The 24191-nt window shown below is 42.8% G+C and overlaps 1 protein-coding gene across 2 annotated transcripts; it reads right to left on the reverse strand.

The window, feature by feature from the left end:
* Positions 1-10865: 10865 nt before the first annotated feature.
* On the reverse strand, positions 10866-23769 carry LOC145534554 (serpin B3-like). Of its 2 annotated transcripts, none has more exons than XM_081562295.1 (9): positions 23011-23769; positions 18064-18241; positions 16857-17046; positions 16201-16257; positions 14779-14907; positions 14349-14466; positions 13024-13166; positions 12482-12637; positions 10866-11815 (listed from the first exon to the last, which is right to left on the reverse strand). In XM_081562295.1, exons 3-9 carry the CDS (start codon positions 17019-17021, stop codon positions 11411-11413), a joined length of 1173 nt encoding a protein of 390 aa, XP_081418421.1. In that variant the 5' UTR covers positions 17022-17046; positions 18064-18241; positions 23011-23769; the 3' UTR covers positions 10866-11410. The 2 variants fall into 2 exon arrangements, with proteins under 2 accessions (XP_081418421.1, XP_081418420.1); XM_081562294.1 differs by having other exon boundaries at positions 22831-23728.
* Positions 23770-24191: the final 422 nt, after the last annotated feature.

Below are 24191 nucleotides of genomic sequence, written 5' to 3' on the forward strand. Positions count from 1 at the left end.
GCCAGAAGGGAATGGTAGGATATATTTGAAGTACTGAAAGGGAAAAATCTACAACCAAGATTACTGTACCCAGCAAGGTTCTCATTCAAAATTGATAGAGAAACAAAAGCTTTACAGACAAGCAAAAGTTAAGAGAATTCAGTACCGCCCAACCAGCTTTACAACAAATGTTAAAGGGACTTATATAGTCAAGAAATACAACAGAAGAAAAAAGATCTACAAAATCAACCCCAAACAATTAAGAAAATGGCAATAGGAACATATATATCAATAATTACTTTAAATGTAAATGGATTAAATGCTTCAACCAAAAGACACAGACTGGCTGAATGGATACAAAAACAAGACCCATATATATGCTGTCTACAAGAAATCCACTTCAAACCTAAAGACACATATAGACTGAAAGTGAGAGGATAGAAAAATATATTCCATGCAAATGAGAAGCAAAAGAACCCTGGAGTAGCAGTCCTTATATCAGATAAAATAGACCTTAAAATAAAGAAGATTACAAGAGATAAGGAAGGACACTATGTAATGATCAAGGGATCAATCCAAGAGGAAGACAAAACAGTTGTAAATATCTATGCACCCAACATAGGAGCACCTCAATACATAAGACAAACACAGACATAAAAGGAGAAATTGACAGTAACACAATAATAGTAGGAGACTTTAACATCCCACTGACACCAATGGACAGACCATCAAAACAGAAAATTATTAAGGAAACACAAGTCTTAAGTGATACATTAGATGAGATGGATCTCATTGATATCTTCAGGACATTCCATCCAAATGCAGAAGAGTACACCTTGTTCTCAAGTGCACATGGAACATTCTCCAGGATAAACCACATGGTGGGTCACAAATCAAGCCTCAGTAAATTTAAGAAACCTGAAATAGTATCAAGCATCTTCTCCAACCACAATGCTATGAGACTAGATATCTATTACAAGCAAAAAACTGTAAGAAACACAAACACATGGAGATTAAACAATACATTTCTAAATAACCAACAGGTTACTGAAGAAATCAAAAGGGAAATCAAAAAATTTCTAGAAACAAATGACAGTGAAAACACAACAATTCAAAACCTATGGGACACAGCAAAAGCAGTTCTAAGAGGGAAGTTTATAGCAATACAATCCTACCTCAAGAAACAAGAAAAACATCGAATAGACAAGCTAACTTTACACCTGAAACAACTGGAAAAAGAAGAACAAAAACCCCCCAAATTAGTAAAAGGAAAAAAATCATAAAGATCTGAGCAGAAATAAATGAAAAAGAAATGAAAGAAACAATTTTAAAGATGAATAAAACTAAAAGCTGATTCTTTGAGAAGATAAACAAAATTGACAAGCCTTTAGCCAGACTCATCAAGAAAAAAGAGAAGAAACAAATCAACAGAATTAGAAATGAAAAAGGAGGTTACAACAATGCAGACAATGCAGAAACACAGAGGATTATAAGAGACCACTATGAACAACTGTATGGCAATAAAATGGATAACCTGGAAGAAACGGACAGATTCTTAGAAAAGTTAAACCTTCCAAGACTGAACCAGGAAGAAATAAAAATTATGAACAACCCAGTTATAAGCATTGAAATTGAAGCTGTGATCAAAAATCTCCCCAAAAACAAAAGCCCAGGACCAGATGGCTTCACAGGAGAATTCTATCAAACATTTAGAGAAGAGCTAATGCCTATCCTTCTAAAACTCTTTCAAAAAATTGCAGAGGAAGGAACACTTCCAAATTCTTTCTACGAGGCCACCATGACCCTGATACCAAAACTAGGCAAAGACAACACACAAAAAGAAAACTACAGGCCAATATCACTGATGAACATAGATGCAAAAATCCTCAGCAAAATTTTAGCAAACAAAATTCAGCAACATATCAAGAAGCTCATACACCATGATCAAGTTGGGTTTATTCCATGGATGAAAGGATTCTTCAATATATACTAATCAATCCATGTGATACACCAATTAACAAATTGAAAGATAAAAACCATATGATAATCACAAAAGATGCAAGAAAAACCTTTGACAAAATTCAGCACCATTTATGATTAAAAATCTTCAAAATATGGGCACAGAAGGAACCTATGTCAACATAGTAAAGGCCATATATGATAAGCCTATAGCAAACTTTATTCTCAACGATGAAAAACTGAAATCATTCTCCCCAAGATCAGGAACAAGACAAAGGTGTCCACTTTCACCACTATTATTCAACATAGTTCTGGAAGTCCTAGCTACAGCAATCAGAGAAGAAAAAGAAATAAAAGGAATCCAGATTGGAAAAGAAGAAGTAAAGCTCTCACTGTTTGCGGATGAGATGATACTATACATAGAAAACATAAAAAAAATAGGAAACATACTATACATAAAGATAGTATCAGAGAATTACTAGAGCTAATCAGTGAATTGAGCAAAGTTGCAGGATACAAAATCAATACACAGAAATCACTGGCATTTCTATATACTAACAATGAAAAATCAGAAAGATAAATTAAGGAATTAAACCCATTCACCATTGCCACAAAAAGAATTAAATATCTAGGAATAAACTTACCTAAGCAGACAAAAGAAGTGTACACAGAAAATTATAAGGCACTATTGAAAGAAATCAAAGATGACATAAACAAGTGGATAGGTATTCCATGCTCCTGGGTAGGAAGAATCAATATTGTGAAAATGAGTATACTACCAAACACAATCTACAGATTCAATGCGATCCCTATCAAATTACCAATGACATTTTTCACAGAACTAGAACAAAAAATTTCACAATTCATATGGAAACACAAAAGAACATGAATAGCCAAAGCAGTCTTGAGAAAGAAGAATGGAGCTGGAGGAATCAACCTTCCTGACTTCAGATTATACTACAAAGCTACAGTCATCAGGACAGTATGGTACTGGCACAAAAAAAGAAAAATAGACCAATGGAACAAGATAGAAAGCCCCCAAAATAAACCCATGTACATATGGGTACCTTCTTTTTGACAAAGGAGGCAAGACTGTACAATGGGGCAAAGATAGCCTCTTCAATAAATGGTGCTGGGAAAACTGGACACTTACGTGTAAAAGAATGAAATTAGAACACTTCCTAACACCATACACAAAGATAAACTCCAAATGGATTAAAGACCTAAATATAAGACCATAAACTGTTAAACTGTTAGAGGAAAACATAGGCAGAACACTCGATGACATAAATCAAAGCAAGATCCTCTTATGACCCACCTCCTAGAGTAAGGGAAATAAAAACTAAAGTAAACAAGTGGGACCTGATTAAACTTAAAAGCTTTTGCACAGGAAAGGAAGCTATAAGCAAGGTGAAAAGACAACCCTCAGAATGGGAGAAAATAATAGCAAATGAAACAACTGACAAAGGATTAATTTCCAAAACATACAAGCAGCTCACACAACTCAATACCAGAAAAACAAACAACCCCCAAAAAAGTGGGGAAAATACCTAAACAGACATATTTGCAAAGAAGACATAGAGATGGTTAACAAACACATGAAAAGATGCTCAACATTGCTCATTATTAGAGAAATGCAAATCAAAACTACAATGAAATATCAGCTCACACTTGTTAGAATGGCCATCACCAAAAAGTCTACAAACGATAAATGCTGGAGAGGGTGTGGAGAAAAGGGAACGTTCTTGCACTGTTGGGGGGAATGTAAATTGATCTAGCCACTATGGAAGATGGTATGGAGATTCCTTAAAAAACTAGGAATAAAACCACCATATGACCCAGCAATCCCACCCCTAGGCATGCACCCTGAGGAAACGAACATTGAAAAAGACACTTGTGTCCTATTGTTAATTGCAACACACTTTACAGTAGCTAGAACATGGAAGCAACCTAGATGTCCACCAACAGATGAATGGATAAAGAAGATGTGTTATATATACACAATGAAATATTACTCAGCCATAAAAAAGAATGCATTTGAGTCAGTTTTAATGAGATGGATGAACCTAGAACCTATTACACAGAGTGAAGTAAGCCAGAAAGAGAAAGATAAATATCATATTCTAACACATATATACAGAATCTAGAAAAATGGTACTGAAGAATTTATTTACAGAGCAGCATTGGAAAAACAGACATAGAGAATAGACTTACGGACACAGGGAGCAGGGAGGAGAGAGTGAGATGTATGGAGAGTGTAGCATGGACACTTACACAGCCATATGTAAGATAGAGAGCCCACAGGAATTTTCTGTGTGGCTCAGGAAACTCAAACAGGGGCTCTCTATCAACCTAGAGGGGTGGGATGGGGAGGAAAATGGAGGGAGGTTCAAAAGGGAGGGGATATCTGTATACCTATGGCTGATTCATGTTGAGGTTTGACAGAAAACAACAAAATTCTGTAAAGTAACTATTCTTCAATAAAAAAATAAATAAAAAATGTATTGTTGTTGTTGTTCAGTCACTAAGTCTTCTCTGACTCTTTGTGACCCCATGGACTGCAGCACGCCAGGCTTCCTTGTCCTTCAACGTCACCCAGAATTTGCTCAGATTCATGTCTATTGAATTGGCGATGCTCGCTGTATAATGAAGACTCACCAAGTCTCTTTTTAAACATGCACCCTGCGATGACCCGCATGCTGTGCTGAAGGAGACATATTTGAGGAGATGAATTGCAGAACTGTTGACCATGACGGTAGAAAAAAATACGTATATTAAATCAGAAGGGAAATAAGGGTTTATACAATGAAATATCCTACGGCTGTGAACATAAATAGGCTTCCCTGGTGGCTCAGATGGTAAAGACTTGGTGCAATGCGAAAGACTCGGGTTTGATCCCTCGGTTGGGAAGATACCCTGGAGAAGGAAAGGGAAACAATTAATCAGAACATAATTGTTCATTTATGTTCATAAATGAAATGAACATAAATGAATCAGATATTCATGTGCCAAAAAGGATACATCCTCAAGCAGAGTGTCCAGGGAAGAAAAAGCATGTTGCAAAGTGATGAGTAGTCATCCTCCTGCTTGTGGGTGGGAAGGATGGGCTGTTGATCACTGAAATGTAATCCTGGGAATGTAGGGGACATACTTGCTGGAGAAATGTAGAGATGGGCTGGGTGCTATATAACGCCTATTGTGATAGATGATTTGCATTGAGAAGCATCTGCTTTACATGTGGTTTGTCTGCAGAAACGCTGAGACACTGACAACGCCTGTGCTTTGCCTTCCAGGCTGAGGCTTACCCAGGTGGGCGGATGGTTCCTCGTGGGCTCCTTTACCCACTGTAGTCTGACCGATCACACCCCTGAAACCTTCCTGCCAGAGCCCAGCAGCGACTCCCTCATCGCCTCCTGCTGGTCCCCGCTCAGTCCTCACAGTGAAGTTTCTGAGTGACTGGTCACTTGCTGAGTCCTCTTTCTTGGAATCCTATCTTCAGCTGTCCTCCACATCTCTGACTTTCTGTCTCAAGCTCGCTTTCTGCAGCCACCCTTAGAGTTAGTTCCTCAGTTGTGTTCGACTCTTTGCCACCCCATGGACTGTGGCCCCCAAGGCTTCCGTGTCCATGGGACTCTCCAGGCAAGAATACTGGGGTGGGTTGCCTTTCCCTTCTCCAGGGGATCTTCCCTACCCAGGGATCGAACCTGGGTCTCCTGCATTGCAGGTGGATTCTTTACCATGAAAGCCACCAGCGAAGCCACCAAGCTTCTGCATTCCCTGGGGATGGACCTCAGGCACTCTCTGTGTTCTACCTGGTGTTCATCCATCCGCAGTAGCAGCTCCCGATGAGGATCCCTGGTCCACTTCTCTAAGCTCAGCGCCCTTCTTTCCCCTCCCTCCCAGCTCTGGCCTCCATCCACACCACGTCTCCCATCTCCAGAACTATTCCTACAGCCCCTCCTTTCATTAGCTTTGGATTGACATTTAGCATTCTAATGGATTATTATACCTGAATGAAGGACTGATTAATTCCTTGAAAGTGAAAAGAAAGTGAAGTTGCTCAGTCGTGTCCGACTCTTTGCCACCTCATGGACTGTAGCCTACCAGGCTCCTCCATCCATTGGATTTTCCAGGCAAGAGTACTGGAGTGGGTTGCCATTTTTAGTTAAAAATTTTATTCTATAGCTTCTCGCCTTATCAGAAAAATGACACTGCCTCCTACCTCTGCTTTCATGGGTCTCTGCTAATGTTTCATTAGGATGAGTGTATCTTTGGAACAGAAAGAGAGCCTTTTCTTTGTGCCTCACCTAGAAACCACTGACTGCTGGTCTCTTCCATTTGGATGAAGGCTCTTGATTCCGTTTGAATGTAGGGATGGTCACGATGTGTTTAATCATCGTATTTTTATGGCTTCCTAGTGATTCATTCTGCATAGAAAGGGTTCTCAGCTATTTTCTAGGATTTGGTACTGGGCTTAGTGAAGGGTCTGGACCACGGTGGTAGAAGCAGGGACTAAGTGACAAGGAAGGTTTGCCAAGGCTCCTTTATATTAGGTGACAGTTGACTTCCTGAATCTCATCCCACGAGCCAGAATCGGAGACCGTGACAGCACCATACATTTCCCTCTTCATGGCTTCTGGAACCAGCCTCTGTGTTCTTGGAAATGATGCTGGCTTTAGCACATATCTCACCAGGACTGCCAGGAATAGCTGTTAGCACCACCTTCAGTTTCTCAGTGATCCAAGCAAGATAACATCAACTCGCATAGACTCCAGTAAATATCTATTATAGCACAAGAAACGCCTGACTTTAACTCGCTTCAGTGATTTCCTCCCTGTGTATGATGGTCACTTGACAGAACATCTGAATTACCTGTACTTCATGTAAAAGATTTATTGCTCAAATCCAAAGAATTTACTTGAATTTTGATTTATAATATTATTTCATTTATATGTATGTGATTGTTTGAAAATATTTTTTAAGATTGCTGACATACTTGAGTTTTGCTGTAGCTAATTAAGGTTATCCAGTGTTCTTGCCTGGAGAATCCCAGGGAAGGAGGAGCCTGGCGGGCTGCCGTCTATGGGGTTGCACAGAGTCGGACACGACTGAAGCGACTTAGCAGCAGCTGCAGCAGCAGTTTAGGCAGCGGAGTGTGAGGGGCTCCTCCTCTGCTCTCAAGCAGCATGTGGGATTCCTAGGACGGATGCTGCGGTGTACCCGAAACTGAGGCTTAAAACCACTGGTACTCATTCTCCCTCACTGCTGAGGCCTGGGGTCTAAAATCAGTGTGTTCTCAGCACACTTGCTCTGAAGGCTCTAGGGGAGAAAGCTTTGCCTCTTCCAGGCTTGGTGGTTCCTAGAGTTCCTGGGCTTGTGCATCTGTCTTTACGTGCCTTTCTTCTCTGAATGTCTCTTCTCTTCTTCTGAAGATCCTAGTCATTGAGTTAGGATCCACCCTGAGTCAGTACGATCTTATCTGAAGCAGTTATGTCTGTGACTTATCTCCAAATAAGGTCACAACCTGTGATTAGACATGAATTTTCTTATGTGGAAGAGGGAAGTTTTCTTCAATCCAGTACAATCAGCAATCCTATAAGCCAAACTAAAAACTTATATGAGTTTGGAGAGAAGTCATGGAAGTAATTTTGGTGTGTATTATTCAACTAATGCATAAAATGTATTTCAACAATCCGGTCATAAACATTTTTTCCTGTGATAGATAGACTCTTCATTTGGTGGTGATGGTGGTTTATTCACTAAGTTCTGTCTGACTCTTGCGACCCCATGAACTGTAGCCCGCCAGGCCCTTCTGTCCTTGGGATTTTTCAGGCAAGAATACTGGAATGGGCTGCTATTTCCTTCTCCAACTCTTCATTTAGTTTATCTCTAAAAATGTTTAATGATTCTTAAAAAGAATGAAATTATGCCGTTAGCAGCAACATGAATGGACCTAGAGATTATCACATTGGGTGAAGTAAGTCAGACAAAGGAGGAGAAATATTGTATGACACCTCATATGCAGAACCTAAAAGAGACAACACCAATAAACTTGTTTACAAAACAGAAACAGACTCACAGACTTGGAGAAGGAGCTTATGGTCCCAGGTGGGAAGGTGTGGGAAGGGATAGTCAGAGAGTTTGGGAGAGAGGTACACACTACCATATCTAAAATGGATAAACAGCTGACTGTTACTTTTCCACAATCAGCAGTATGACCCCTTTAAGGATGAGTTTAGACTCTACGCCCACATTGAGGAGCTCAAGGCATAGCTTGTCAAACTTCTCAGGAGTGAGCTTATTTACTATGCCTCGTACTTTCCTGACGGTTGCCTCATGTCGTTCTTTTTCATTTGCGGAGTTCTTTGCCGCGCAGTTGTCATCTCGTCTAGCGCTTCGTGCAGGAATCCACGTCTGAGCGCTTTGCCCTGGGGTTTTCCCCAGGAACTCGCTGTTGCCAGCGGTCTTGGGATAGTGCTGAGGTGCACCCCTACTTCCTCCTCTGCCCGAAGAAGCTCTGAAACGAGGAGCGCCCCCTTCTGCGATCGCACGCTCCACTTCGGCGGCTTGACACCGAAGAATCTTCAAAAGAATAACATTAATGGATGGGGCGGGGAGGGAAGAGGATGGGAGAAATGAAAAACCTTCACCGAGAGCTCAGCCGCTGCCTCCTCAGGATCCGGGGAAGGGAGGGGGAAGGGGACGGAAAACAAAAAAGGGGGAGGGAAGCGGGAGGGAGGAGTCAGACCCGGCTTGAAACAGCTCAGAAGAGTCGCTGCTGCAGCCACCACCCGGGAGCTTGGGGGAGAATGGACACATGCATATGTGTGGCTGAGTCCCTTTGCCGATCTCCTGAATCTATCACAACATTGTTTATTGGTTATACCACAATACAAAATTAAAAGTTTTAAAAAACGTTATTTTAATAGCAGTTTAAAAACTGCTATTAACAAAGTTCAATATTCTATGTTAGATGCAGAACAAGTAAGTGTTTAGGAGTATACATCTTTATCTTAAATGAAAAAGCACAGAGAAATTATGCTCTGAAAGTGTTGCTCAGTCGTGTCTGACTCTTTTGCAACCCCATGGACTGTAGGCCTCCAGGCTCCTCTGTCCGTGACATTTCTCAGGCAAGAAGACTGGAGTGGGGTGCCATTCCCTTCTCCAGGGGATCTTCCCAACCCAGGGATCGATGCCGAGTCTCCCACATTGTGGGCAGATTCTTCACCTTCTGAACCTCCTGGAAGCCCTAATTAAGCTCTGATTCATCTTACTAACAGATGATATTGGAGTAAAGTATTAGCTTTCATGTTTAGTAATTGTGTATCTTTTTTTGGTAATTTTTGGTTTTATTTCCAATGATCATATTGTTTGAAGTGTTTCAAAGGTCTCTTTTGTATTGAAATGTAAGTACATTTACTCTTTTAAAAGACTGTCACTAGGCGAAATGGCGTAACAGGCACTCTTTCTGTTCAGCTGCTTTTTTTGCACAGTGTAGTGTGTAGGAGTTTTGTCTATGTCACTGTAGGAGTCAGAGATTTCTGTTCTTTTGTTTCTATAAAAGTTCTGATAAAAGTTTGAGGCTTTGCCAGCTTTTCAGTCATTATGAATAACACTTCAATGAACATTTTGTATGCTAGGCCTTTTATGGTGGTTGTATTCACATGTCTTGGCTAAAATCAAGTCATGGAATTACTAGATGGTCTGGTCAGTACACACTTGACTTTACAAGAAGGTACCAGTGTGAGTAACTTGCCCACTCGGGAAAGGCTTTCTCTAGAAGGGCTTTGCTCGGCCACGGAGATTGTAAAGTTTCCTGGAGGAACATCACCCAGATAGCAGTGTTAGGAGACCCTAGCCTCCTGTCCCCCTAAGAGATCAAGAAGGAGGCAACTCTTCTTGAACAAAAACAGCTCACAAAGAAGAAATGGTGATGATGTGGATGTAGCGGAGGCATCAGTGTGAGCCGGGACGGTGATCACTTTGCAGAAAATAAGTGGGTCAGATCCAAACGTTGTCCATCTTTTCTTCTTGCTCAGTGTTATGGGCCAGTTATATCTTAATAAAGACGGAAAAATTAAAATTGCAAGACTGTTTTCCAAAGTGATTGCAGCTTTTGTATCCCTACCAGATGTATAGGAGAGTTCTGACTGATTCACGTTCTCTCCACGTTGGGTTTGAACAGTCTTTTTAGCTTTGGCCAACCCAACGGGGACTAGGTGGTATCCTGGGGAGAGGAATTTTGTATGAACATGAGATTCTTTACTAAGCTTCCATTATCTTTATTTTTATTTTTTAAACCACATAAAATATTGATTTTCACTATGATCCATTCAAAAATAACCTTATTGATGTAAGACTGATGTAGAAAGCGCTGTACATGTTTAACGTATACAACTTCATGAGTTTTGAGACGAGCATACATTTGTGAAACCATCACTCCAATCTATGTAGTAAACATGTCTGTCACCTCCAAAAGATTCCTCCTGCCCTAAGGAGAGCTATGTTTTAGGAAATAAAAACTGTTAATACTTGACATTTAAGTATTTGTGTATTTCAGGATCGTGTGTAGGCCTGCCCTTCTTCTTACTATATACTCCTCCAGTCTGATCCCATCTTTGCCTTTAGCTACAATTACCATAGTTCTCTCAGTAACTCTATTATCTGTCTATTATATGTATTGTCTGCCTTACCTGTTTAGAGATTCAGTTCGTATCCCATCTCTGAGTTCTAGACTCTTATATTTAAGTTCTTAACATGGGTTATAAAGCCTTTCATGTTCTGGTAACAGTCCACCTCTTCAACCTCATCATGCTCTACTCTTTTGAATTTTTATATATGATAATATCTTTCTAAATTATCTTTTCTATTGTGGTGGTTCACTTACACTTTGTTGATAAGAAAAAAAAAGGAGAAGCAATGAACGACATGAATAAATCATTGTTTTATTGATAATGTATTTCACAAAATCAAAAACTTTAGACATGTAAGTTTCCCACATACCACCTAAATTAAAATAAATGTCAGTGTTTAGGTGAAGAGTATATATGACTTATAACATATATAATTTAGTATAGTAATTTTTGAAGTAAGAGCTATGATATTTCAAGCTTAGTATAAGATAGAGTGTAGAAATAATCTTTTTTCATTAATTTATTTTAATTGGAGGCTAATTAGTTTACAATATTGTGGTGGGTTTTGCCATACGTTGACATGAATCAGCTAATCTTTTAAAATATATTGAACATTTTGTGCAAAGAGGAGTTATCATGGGGAGATAGAGTCAGTTTACATATGTTTGCAGAAGGAGAGAGATAGACAGACACAGTATTCATATTTCCACCAGTACATGCTCAGTGGTGACTGTGAGGTTGGAAAGGAAAATGAATCCAAGGGAACCTGTTACAGCAGCACTCAAGCTCCGGGAACAGCTCTGCGAATGTCCCCGAGTGTGGCCGCTGGCCAAGGACATCTAAGGGGAAGAGACTCGGCCACAGAAGAGGATGCTGTTGGTCTTGATGTGCTTGATGAGGAACAGGAAAGGGTGATCGCAGCGGAAACTCTCATTAAACGGTGCTGATGTGACACCAACACTCACACCGGTAGAAGCTGCGGCCTCCGTGCCCTCCTCGGTCACCTCCACAAAGGACTTGTGCACGACCTTCGACACCACCAGATCGCGTCTCCCGGTCATGCCCGAGAAGTCGGCGACCCTGTCATTGAAGGCGTCCACCATCCCCAGGACTTGCAGTGTGGGCACGAGGTCGTAGCTCTCTTCCACTTTAAACCGAGGCAGGTATAAATCCACTTGTCTCTTCCCCATATTCTGTGGGCTCGTCCACTCTATTAACTTCTCAGCAGTGAGCTGATCTTGAAGCTGTAACAGTGGGAAAAGGAACAACTGTCAGGATTCTCAGTGCTCATGGAGCCCACCTAACCTTGGTTGGAAACATCTGGGAAACCTTTATTTTAACAGTAAACATGAATACAGGAGATTCAGTTTATTAGATTTTCTCTGAGGAGGAAAAAATAACAGTTCTGGATATATCTCATATGATCAAATAAATGTTTTTATATATTTATAACTTTGCTATTTTTATGTATGTATGTACACACACATATATAGAAATGTCTATAGAAATGTATAGATGTGTATGTATATAAATATGCACACATAAATGAAACAACATTTGTTTCATGTGAAAGTCATATCTGACTCTTATTGTGACCCCATGGTCTGTATCCCTCCATGCTCCTCCGTCCATGGGATTTCCCAGGCAGAAATACTGGAGTGGGTTGTCATTTCCTCCTCCAGGAGATCTTCCTGACTCAGGGATTGAACCTACGTCTCCTGTGGCTCGCATATTCATTGTAGGCAGATTCTTTACCATTGAGCCGCTGATATTTAAGATATTGATGTTATTATTTTTGTTTTTGTTCTATGCTGCCAGCCAGTACCACCAATCTATGAGCAGCCCACACAAGCACTGTATCACTGGAAATTTAAGCAATAGCATGAAGGACTGTAAATACCAGGTCTTACCTCCTGCAGACCATCTACTTCATTGGGCAGCAGCACCATCATGCTTAGCTCGTCGCCTTTGTATGGGATTTCCAGGATCTTGGCTTGCACATCCTCCAGTGACACGAAATTGAAATGATTGGTTTGTTTCATCATCTGCACAGATTTACTTGTGTCCTGCAATAAATTCATGTGCAAAAAGAATGCCAAGTGAGCATTAGTCAAAAAAAAAAAAAAGATAATGTTATTGAGATACCAAACTCAGCCTCCTAAGAGATGATCTGGGAAATCTGTTTCTTAGAGATAACAGTTTCTTCAAGGAATCCCAAGTAAATAAAGTTTAAAAAAAGGACAAGAAAATAAGCCTTGACAAATTCTATCTTCTACATGCAGTTGTATATTAATTACTATGTATTTAAATTTCACAGTCCATGTGTAGCTACACTTTGTTATATACATAAATTACAGACAATACCTTGTTCAGCCAAAACTTTTCCTCCACAGTACTTTCACACTGCACACAGAGCTATGTTACATTATTATAAATTAATTACAGACAATACCTTGTTCAGCCAGAACTTTTCCTCCGCAGTACTTTCTTTGTTAAATTTCTGGTTCCACTGCCCTTTGAAATAGACGGCGTTCACCAGAACCAGAGCAGTAAAGCTGTCGAGAGAGTCTTTGGGAAACAGATCCTGGATTTTTTCTGCAAAGACAGAAAATCAAAGGTCTGTCATGAAAGGCACGAATGGTTTATCTGTCAGATGCTTTGAAAGTTACAAGTGATGATTAAACATTCACACAAGTCAGCCCTCGCGGGACTCCCTGACCAGTGGTTGACCAGGTGAGGGTTTGCCCATGGCCCCAGCCTGATGGAGTCGCCCTCATGGAGACGCCCCTGCTCCTGACTGGGAAGGCGTTCAGTCTGTGTGCGTGGGGACATCAGTCATCTCAAAAGGAATCCTGATGCACTGATTTCTGATATTTAAGATGCCATGCTGTGCTAAGTCTCTTCAGTCATGTCTGACTCTGTGAGCCCATGGACTGCAGCCCGCCCGGCTCCTCTCTCCATGGGATTCTCCAGGCAAGAACGCTGGAGGGGGCTGCCGTGCCCTCCTCCAGGGGCTCTTCCTGACCCAAGAATTCTGGGTCATGAATTCTGACAATACCTTGTTCATCAGAACTGATGAACAGGTCATCAATTCTGAAGAACTGATTTCAGTTGATCTTTACTGGTCAGTTTTCTTCCTTCCCTCTCCTCGCTCCTGTTCCCTCAACAGCTTTGCCTCTTGTTTCCAGTCCCTGGGCTGTCTTCTTCTTCATTCTGCACAATGAGTTGCTGTAGGGTAGATCTGTATTTAGGAAGGGAGGTAGGATAAGGTTCATGGGATGGAGACGTTGTCCAGCCCCCTCCCTGAGTGGGGAGGACACCTGTGACAATCCTGTGGGAGGGGGACGTGGGCCAGACACCTCCTGCTGCAGGTGGTCATTTCTGCAGAAAGGGTGGTTTAAAGGAGAGCGGCTTGTTTCCTAGTTAAGAAAGCAAAAGGGAACTCTTTTCATATATTCTCGTATGGATCATAATCAAGAAATTTAGCTTCTACTTTAAAGAAAAACTTATGAATCAACCTGAAGTCTGAGCAGAGACTTGGATCCACAAAGACGCTGTCATCCAGCCTCAGCTGTGCCTGCAGGGGGCTGGCCCTGGGACCCACCCCTCCCGTTTCTCTCTGCACTGACGTGGACCGTCCACCCCCTGCAGGCCCTCCCCACCCTCGGCAATCTCGTCTCACCCCGCTCCTGGCAGCCCAGTCAGGGTCCAGCACTGTGTTCACACACAGCGGGGACTCAGCAGTGACTTTCAATGAGTGACTTTCTCACAGCCTACCATTGGTTTGGCTCTCCACCCAGGAATTAATCATCTTTCGACTTTCCTCTGCAGCATTTTTAAAATCAGCAGATTCCACACTGGCCAGGTAATATTTCTTAACATTATCCACGTATTCCTGTGACATGGGTGGGAAGAAAGGAAGGATGAAGAGTAATTTATCAGTAACTATGTAGGTATCCCAAGTGAAATTAAATGTGTTAAATCCTGATCAAGCAGAGTTCATAAGCCAATCCCTAGCCCCCCCTCACTGGTGTGCTATCAGCCTCTGGGACACTTCAGCTGGCGGGGCTGTGGTCAGGGAGCCCTGCGCCCCTGGGAGAAATGCCCCCGTGTGGGTCTCCAGGCTCCTCTGCTCCCCCCTCCATTAGGAGTTGGGGCCCGAGGACCCGGGACGCAGACTACAGGTGTGACAGACCAGGAAACTCACCTGGAGAAACGGAAACTCCTTTGCTCCATAGAGCCTGTTGGCGACCTTCAGCTCATAGGCATCAGTGGATTTCTTTAATTCTGTCAGAAGCTTTTGAAAGTGATGATGAACATTTCCTGGCGTTTCAACCTTCAAACATCAAAAAGTGAGCTCATTGGATTCTCTGTCGATGTAAATACTAACCCTCCTGAGGTGTAAACACTATCCCTCCTGAGGTCTGTTAGATATGTATCTAGAGGGTGGTATCCCCAGGGATGATGGTGGTTGTTATTTCCCCTAATTGGTGTGTTTTCCTGGATATAGCCTTCCTAATCTTTACAGTCTGTCTTCTAGGTAGTTCTTTCTTCCTGCTCAAACACACCCCACTCTCTTCTCTTTGGAACTACCCGTGCAGCACCATTCCCCCACTGCATGTGTCTGAGTCGTCTCCAACGGTTAGCGTAAACTTCTGAGCTAAACTTAAGCTTCTTGAGGGCCAGACCCATAGTGCTTCTCTAACAGTCGTCAACTGTGTGAGAAAGTGAAATCTGCATGTTGTCCTAGGTTATGACATGAAGCCCTGTTGTACTCCTGGTGGGACTGTCTTCTGAGACCCGTTGACTCTGATCCACAGCTCTTCAATCTGATGGTCACGCTCCTCAGTGGAGATGCAGTGTGTGCCTGGGACACTGCTAGCAGCTGTGCACCAGCACCTCAGTCTTCAGTTGAATTCACATGATAACAAGAGACTGCAGAGAGCGAAGTAACTTCTCCAAGGAAACAGAGCCAGGTTTTCAACTCAGGCTTGTCTCAATCCAGACCCTTACCGTTGCTCCCTAAGAGTTTGCAGCTAGTCTATAAACAGTAGCTCTCCATTAATCACTTTCCATAATGTATTTTGATGCCTACCTATTGGTCTTAATATTATGAATCATATTATCCAATAACAATATTAATATTATGAGTTAATTAATACTCCCTAATGTTAGAAACATGTTATAAATACTATGATTATTATTTTGCTATAATAATGATAGTAAAATACATAATAAATATCAGCGCTTTCACTTTCCTGGCACTGCTATTCTGTTTCACATGGATGTGCAGGTGTGGCAGCAGACATTCTATGGCCCCCAGTTAATTGGGATGAAGTCACTGTGGCTCAGAGCAGTTGTATTTTTCACATTCATCATTCCTGAACAACAGAGCACAATTTGACGCTCCTTTGGGTTTCAGAGCCCTTACTGTGAAGCTCGTGCTCTTCTCCTCTCAGGATAACAAAGATGTGAAGTGCCTATGTAATATGAAGCGAGTAACAACTCTGTCCACTGCATTTCACTTAAGATGTAAAAATGGACTTTTCCCACTTTGTCTGAAATTCCCAGTTTAGACTATGACCCTCTTGGATACGTGATCTTCTAAATCCGGCGCTCTGTGACTCACAGGATCATTTGCGGCTCCTCCTCTTGTCTTCTCTGCGATTTTACTGAAGTGAAGGATCTGGAGGAGACAGATAGTGCGGCAAAGAAATGTTACCTATATATATCTGTGTGCATCACAGTGGGTAAGAAAGAAAGAAAAAAATCAGGAAGAAGAAAGGAAAAACAGGGCAAACCAAGTACCAAACCAAACAAAGAAACCCCAAAGCACATGGAACAAAGAAAAGAAGAAAGAAATATTCACTGTAAACACTTGCTTCTTAAAAAACACAGACTGTGTGTGAAAAACGCAAAGCTGGTTGATTACCAGCCACTTCAGAGAATTCTGACTTACTTTGCATTTATTGCTGAGGAGACATGGAAAGATGTCTCCCATGGATTTTAGTCAACACATCACTTCTACCGAGCTCTTCCATTAAAGCCTCACTCTGGTTGTTGGGCAATTGCAGGGGTTCATCCCAGCCCCCAGAGGAAGTCCAGGCACAGGAAGCAGGTGGGGAGCCCTGCGGGAGAGTGTTTGCCCCCCTCTGTGCCCACCCAGTCGAGCGGCTGCTTGAGCTTCCCGTGGGACCCCCGGGGACGGCCAGACCTGTGATCATCTGCACTCCAGCCAGCAGACAAACCATGCAAACCTGTGACGGAAAGGCCGCTGCCACCTACCTTCTGCATTTCGGATGCGGTGTTTTCTCGGGCCCCTAAGTAAGTCATGGCTAAGGCTGATGAGATACTGAAAGGGGATAGGAAGATGTTTTCCTTCTCTGATCGTCTGATCTGGTGGAACAGATCGACTGCCAGGCGGATGATGGCTTCGCCGAGGGAGCTCATGGTGGCCGGACGGGGTCTGGGAGTCCTGGGAGAGCGTCAGACGCGTTTTATAATCACTCTAGTGAAGGGAGGCTAGTCTGTAAGGAGAATTTCTAAAAGAAATGCCTTATGTGTGGGTGGTGGATTTCTGGCAACTAAGATTTTTCCTTTGTATACAGTTAGTAATTAGAAGACTTTTGAAATTAGGAATATTGGAGTGGGTTGCTATGCCGTCCTCCAGGGGATCTTCCCCACCCAGGGACTGAACCCACATCTCGTACAGCTCCTGGATTGGTAGACTTGTTCTTTACCACTAGTACCACCTGGGAAGCCTTATTTATAGAAAACTTTTCTTAAATATAATAGAAACTTAATGTTATACATTTCATAATTAGGAGATGTACCTGTATCCATCTCATAATTAGATGACTATTGAAATTAGTATTTAAAGAAAATTTTTCTAAAAAATAATAGAATATCTTGACTGTTTCTTCCTTACTGACTGTACCAGAGTGGGTAAAAAATGTTTTATAACAAATGTTTTGTTGTTGTTGTTCAGTTGCTAAGTAGTGTCCAACTCTTTCCACTCCATGAACAGGCTCCTCTGTCCACCACCTCCCAGAGTTTGTTCAAATTCATACGCATTGAGTCCATGATGCTGTGTAACCATCCCATCCTCCGCTGCCCCCTGTTCTTTTTCCCTTCAATTTTTCCCAGCCTCCAGGTCTTTCCCAGTGAGTTGATAACAGATTCAAAGGCAAAACTGATGTGGTAACATCCAGCCATCTCCCATCAGGGGCCTCCCTGACTTCCTTGAAGGATCTGTGGGTGCTGGACAGCCTACCCCTGATACACGTGCTCCCGAAGGAGCGTGGCTTTTCTTTCAGAAATAAGTAAATTACCTATGGACTAAATCAGGAGAAAAAGTTCTTTTCCTCTGGCAGAATAAGTAAAATACCATCATACCAAATGAAATATTTAATACACGCACGATAAAACATCACGTTCATTATTATCTTCAGAAAGGGTTCCTATAGTTACGCAGAATGCTGGAAGCACTTACCTGTGTTCCTGGAGGAAGCAGAGGTGGGCAGGCAGCCTGCAAGCCTGTGCGCTGGGCACGCTCAGCCCTGAATATATACCTCTACCAGCCACCTCCCGTGCCTCAAAGCAGCTGGTATTTCAAGTAGATCAACTCTTGATTTCTTCACCAGTTATCTTCAACTTCATGAGCAAGAAGTCTCAATGAGCAAAGACAAGATTATTGACCAACTCCTGTACGTCCCTTTCTTCTGCAGAAGAAATTGTGACCTACCATCCCTGACTCATATGAAACGCATGTACGTGCCTTTCCGACACCAATGACAGTACACTTATGTTCCAACTTCTTCACATGCCCTGAGGAACTAGGCCCAGGCAGAAATAACCCTTACAAATCCTTCTTCTTTGGTTAATACATGTTGACTCGTATTTAAGACCTTCTAACACAAACAATTGAAAAGCTGACATTTTTTAAGTTCTGAAAGGGCTTGTTTCTTTAAAAACATTTTGTATACCCGGGAAAATACCTCAACGTCTCAGTTTAAGAGAGGTTGGAAAAGTGTGTCAGCTGTAGATGGAGACCAGGTATGATTAGCTCCCCTTGAGGCTGGACCTTGGCGTGGTCCGCCCTGTGACCCCGTTGTCCTTGCCATTAATCCCAGCTGCATCCTGATTGCTAAGGTCAGAGGGCAGCTCATTTTCCTGCAGACTCACTTGCTCTCAGTGAGAACAACGGATACAACCAGGACCCATTTTAAGGGCAGTTTTCTAAAGTTTTTATATGAAGATTTCTCAGAAAAGTAAATAGCTTGAGCTCCAGAATTACAACATTTTTCAATCATCCTGATCTGCAGCACACCCACTTCCGATTCATGATCGGAACAACAGAGTCAAATGTCTGTAAGAAAAAAAAAGAAAACAATGTGTTATTTGAATAACATGGTTGAGTCTCATCACTGGAGCCACGTGCTCTTCAAGCATCTGGTGTTCTTGTAGTAGAATAATATTAAAAACTGCTGACTATTTACTGAGGGGTTTTGTATTCACCCATTTTCCTCTTTAGTACCATATTTAGGTTGGTGAGTTTGTTTTCCCCATTTCACAGATAACAGAAGTGAGCCACAGAGTGACTGAACAGAAGCCCAGGTGTCTAAGGTGGTGAATTGCCCAGGTGAGCTCTCCAGGCAGGTAGCTGGTTCCAGGAGGCTGCGTGTGTATCCACTCCCCACAGGGAGGTGTAGACAGACTCTGGGCCTTTACTGACAAATCTCCTTGTGTTTAGATGAAAAGAACCTTCATCCTCTGCCCTTTCAGAAGAGATCATGTTCTCCCAGAACATCCGAAGGGGTGGTAATGGGTCCCTAAATTCTCCTCCAAGGACCCCACGGTCATTAGGGAGGAAGGCAGGGTTTCAGACACTCTTTTAGGGTTGTGTAAAATTTAGCAATTTCAGTGTGGACATATGTTTTAATTTCTTAGGCATATACTTAAGAATGAAATCTGTGGGTCAACAGTAAGTTTACATTTGATCGATTGGTCAATTTTTACTCTATGACTGATTTAGAAGAACTTCCAGACTGCCTTCCCCAGCAGCTGCACCGTTTTACTTTCCCACCAGGCTAGGAGAAAGGACGCGCGTGTGGGATGCCAATTCTCTCCTCACCCCGGCACTCAGTACTGTGTTTGGTCCAAGTCTGCAGTCCCAGCACATCACTCACTCAGGAAGACTCACCCACCGCAGAGTCCCAGAAGCACAGGGGTGAGGGAAGGGGAGACCTGCATCACTAAACCTGAAAGATGATTTTCTGGTCCCCAGCCCCCAGCCCTGCTGCTCTTAGGGCTCCTTCTGGTTATGTGTGTCCTGACCCCCAAATGACCCTGGAGGTCAGAGACCCCTGAGCTGAGATGGGTGGGCTGAGCGAGGATGGAGTCTGCTGGAGTCTGATGGGGGAGCTGAGTCTAAAGAAGAAGGAAACAGCAGGAGAAAAGACCCAGGATGAAAAACGACAAACATGAGGAATAAGAGTGCCCAGTCCAGGCTGCGTCACGGGCACTGTCAGAGAGAGGGGAGGCCCCGGGCCGGAGCAGGGTGGACGTCTTTGGGCTCAAAGAGAAAGGGCTCTGAGCCCCGAGACAGAAGCAAGGAGCCCCGCTGGGCCTGGAGGAAGCCCAGGGGACAGAGCAGGAGACGTGGACTCAAGGGAACCACTGACTGAGCTGATTCCTCCTGTGACTAAGTTACCGAGGTTGGTGGTGCAGAGGCTGGCTTTGAGGAAAAGGCACTAACTGATGAAGACCAAGATTTTGTTCTGGAGGAGGAAATGGCAACCCACTCCAGTATTCTTGCCTGGGAAATCCCACGGACAGAGTAGTCTGTCGGGCAACAGTCAGTCCATAGGGTGGCAAAAAGTGGGACATGACTGAGCACGTATGCAAAACAAAGGATTTTGCTTAAATTTAGAGTGAACTTTGGTTAGTTCAAATAAGAAACCATATCACATCTTTCCCTCCTTTTCAAAAGTGCTCCTGGCATGTACTAGACAAGGTGAAGACACCGTGATGTCACACAGTGTCACAGGAGACTCAGCAATTCTCAGATGATTTTGCAAGTCAGTACTTGCCAACCTGTCTTTGGATATTTTCTAAATATACCAACATCATTGGCATCATGAATCCCGGAATCCAATAAAACTGAAGAGAAAATGACACATCTGGGAACCATCCCACTATTTCTAATACCTGTGCAGGTTGCTTCAAAATAGCTCCTCTGTTTTCCTACTGTTTTCTTCCTTCCTTGTGAAGGGTATGAAGATTCATCAGCTTTACTGAGGTGCACATCCTAGGGGGCATTTTATCTCTTCCTCCTTAATACACACGTGGTTATACCCCTCTACATGTAAATTGGTTACTTGAGAAAATCCTTCAAGCTTTCTCTAATAGGATATCTGCCAATTACTGTTTTAATATTCCCTACAGATACAGATCTGTACAATGTAAACAGTATCTGAAAAGGATGAATCAGATTTACCTTACTTCCCCTTAGTTGGGGAATGGTCTTGCCTGTAGGTGTGTCACGGAAGACTGAGACAGTTCGTTCGTCACCACCTGTCTCCCCATTCCCATGCCTCCAATTCCTCTCGGGACAGTCATCCTACTCTGTGCTCAGCACTATCCAGCCCTCTCTCACATCTCCTGTCTCTAGAACCATTTCTACAACCCTTCCTTTCAGCAGTTTTCGATTGACATTTTTTTTTAAAATAAATTTATTTATTTTAGTTGGGGGCTAATTACTTTACAATATTGTAGTAGTTTTTGCAACGCATTGACATGAATCAGCCATGGGTTTACATGCGTTCTCCCTCCTGGACCCCCCTCCCACCTCCCTCCCCATCCCATCCCTCTGGGTCATCCCATTGCCCCAGTCCTGAGCATTTGTCTCATGCATCGAACATGGAATGGTGTTCTGTTTCACACATGACAATATACATGTTTCAATGCTATTCTCCCAGAACGTGCCATCCTCACCTTCTCCCTCAGAGTCCATAAGACTGTTCTATGCATTTGAGAAAATCATTCAAGCTTTCTACAATAGGATATCTGCCAATTACTGTTTTAATATTTAATATTAATATTTAATTTAATATTAAAATATTTAATATTAAAATATTTAATATTTTAATGCATTTCTCATTCTGTCTCGCATATAGGGTTATCATTGCCATTTTTCGAATTCCATATATATGCATCAGTATACTGTATTGGTGTTTTTCTTTTTGGCTTACTTCACTCTGTATAATGGGCTCCAGTTTCATCCATCTCAATAGAACTGATTCAAATGTATTTTTTTTAATGGCTGAGTAATATTCCATTGTGTATATGTACCACAGCTTCCTTATCCATTCGTCTGCTGATGGACATCTAGGTTGCTTCCATGTCCTGGCTATTGTAAACAGTGCTGCGATGAACATTGGGGTACACGCGTCTCTTTCAATTCTGGTTTAACATTCCCATTGATCTCACGTGTGTTTGCTAAGTCACTTCAGTCGTTTTCCACTCTTTGCGACCCTATGGGCTGTAGCCCCCCAGGCTCTTCTGTCCATGAGGATTCTCCAGGCAAGAATACTGGAGTGGGCTGCCATGCCCTCCTGCAGGGGATCTTCCCAACCCAGGGATCGAATCTGGTCTCTTATGTCTCCTGTGTTGGCAAACTGGTTCTTTACCACCAGTGCCACCTGGAAAGCCCCTTGAATTGATTAATATTATATATTAAGGAAGGACTGAGTAAGTCCTTAGTCAAAATTTTATTCTATAACTTCTTATCATATCAGAAAAATCGCACTGCCTCCCAGACTTTTATTTAATTTTTTGGTGCAGAAAGAGAGAGACTTTTCTTTGTGCATGAACTAGCAATCACTGACTCTTGGCCTCTTACATTTGAATGAAGGCTTCTTGATTCCATTTGAATGTAGGGGTGATCACATAATGTGATTGATTATCTATTTTTATAATTTCTTAATGATTCATTCTCCATTCATTGAGTTCTTAATTATGTTCTATGACTTAGTACTGAGCTTAGTGAAGGGTCTCTATCACAGTGCTAGAAGCGAGGACTTAATGACAAGGGAAGTTTGCCAAGGCTTCTTTACATTTGGTGACAATTGACTTCCTAAGCCTCATCCAATGAGACAAACTCTGAGACCATGATAGCACCATCCATTGCCGACCTCATGACTTCTGCAACCAGCCTCTGTATTCCGGGAAATGATTCTGGCTTTGACGCATATCTCACCAGAACTGCCAGGGACAACTGTCATCAGCACCTTCAGTTTCTCAGTGATCCAAGCAAGATAGCATCAACTCGCATAGACTCCAATAATATCTATTATTGCACAAGAAACGCCTGACTTTAACTGGTTCCAGTGATTTCCTCCCTGCATTTGATGACCACTTGACAAAACAGCCTAATTACCTGTACTCCAGGTAAAAGATTTGTTCCTGAAATTCGGGGCATTTCATTGAATGTTGATCGACAATGTTGTTTTGATGAGGTCCATGTCCTTCTTCGAATGTATTTTAATTGCTGAAATGGTTGATTTTTTGCTCTAGCAAACTCTCGTAACTTGACAGTTTCGGCGCTGGAGTGTGAGACCGGGCTCCTCTGCTCTCGAGGCACTGCGTTAGGGTCCTAGGACCTCGGTCGTGAGCGGCCCACACTGAGCGTTAGAACCACTGGCGTTTATTCTCTCCCACTTCTGAAGGCTTGAGGTCTAAAATCAGTGTGTTCTCAGGACCACACTTCCTCGGGAGGAGGCTCTCGGGGAGAATTCTCTTCACCTTTTCTACCTCCTGGTGGTTCCCAGAGTCTCTGGGCTTGTGCTTCTGTCTCGACATGACCGTCTTCTCTGTGTCTCTTCTCTTCATATAAGGGTCCAGTCATTGGATTAGGACCCAGCTTGAGTCAATATGATCTTATGTTAACTAGTTATGTCTATGATCTATTTACAAATAAAGTCACACTCTGTGACTAGAAATAAATTGGAGGTGGGGGGGTGGGCAGAGAAGTTCTCTTCAATCCGGTACGATCGGCAATCCCATCAGCCAAACTAAACACTTGTAAGAGTCTGGAGAGAAGCCATGGCCGTATTTTTCCATGAGTATGCGACATTTATGTGTATCCACGTGATCCTGAGCAAAGCGGCGCAGCGCAGACGCTGAGAGGTCCACGGACACGAGACCATCCTCTTCGCGACTCTGTTGGAGCAGCGGGGCCGGGCGGCGTCGAGCGGACGGCGCGCGGAGGGGCGCGCAGCATCCTCGCAGGGCACGCCCGAGGGTGTGGGGCGACTCTGTCGTGGCTCTTGCGGTGCTTCTCCTCCCCAGAACCCAGAAGGGTTAGGGAGAGATGCACTCCGGCTTGTTCCTGGTTTTCGGGACCACTTCTCATGGCAGCAGTTCAGAGCCCCAGGAGGTAAAGTGCTAGTTTCCAGGTGGAGATTGGGAGGCCAGCACGGGCAACTGGCTGCACGGGAGTGGCTTTTCCTGAGGCCGTCCGGGAGGGTTAGTTCCAAAGCCGAGATGTATTTAATGGTGGAGCCCTGCTGACCGAGCTCCCTTGTTTAGATGCTGTGTGTGTTCGGTGAGAGAGAGAGA

The sequence above is a fragment of the Giraffa tippelskirchi genome, chromosome 14, assembly GCF_054371585.1.
Source record: "Giraffa tippelskirchi isolate mGirTip1 chromosome 14, T2T-mGirTip1v1.2.pri, whole genome shotgun sequence".
NCBI classification, from domain to species: domain Eukaryota; kingdom Metazoa; phylum Chordata; class Mammalia; order Artiodactyla; family Giraffidae; genus Giraffa; species Giraffa tippelskirchi.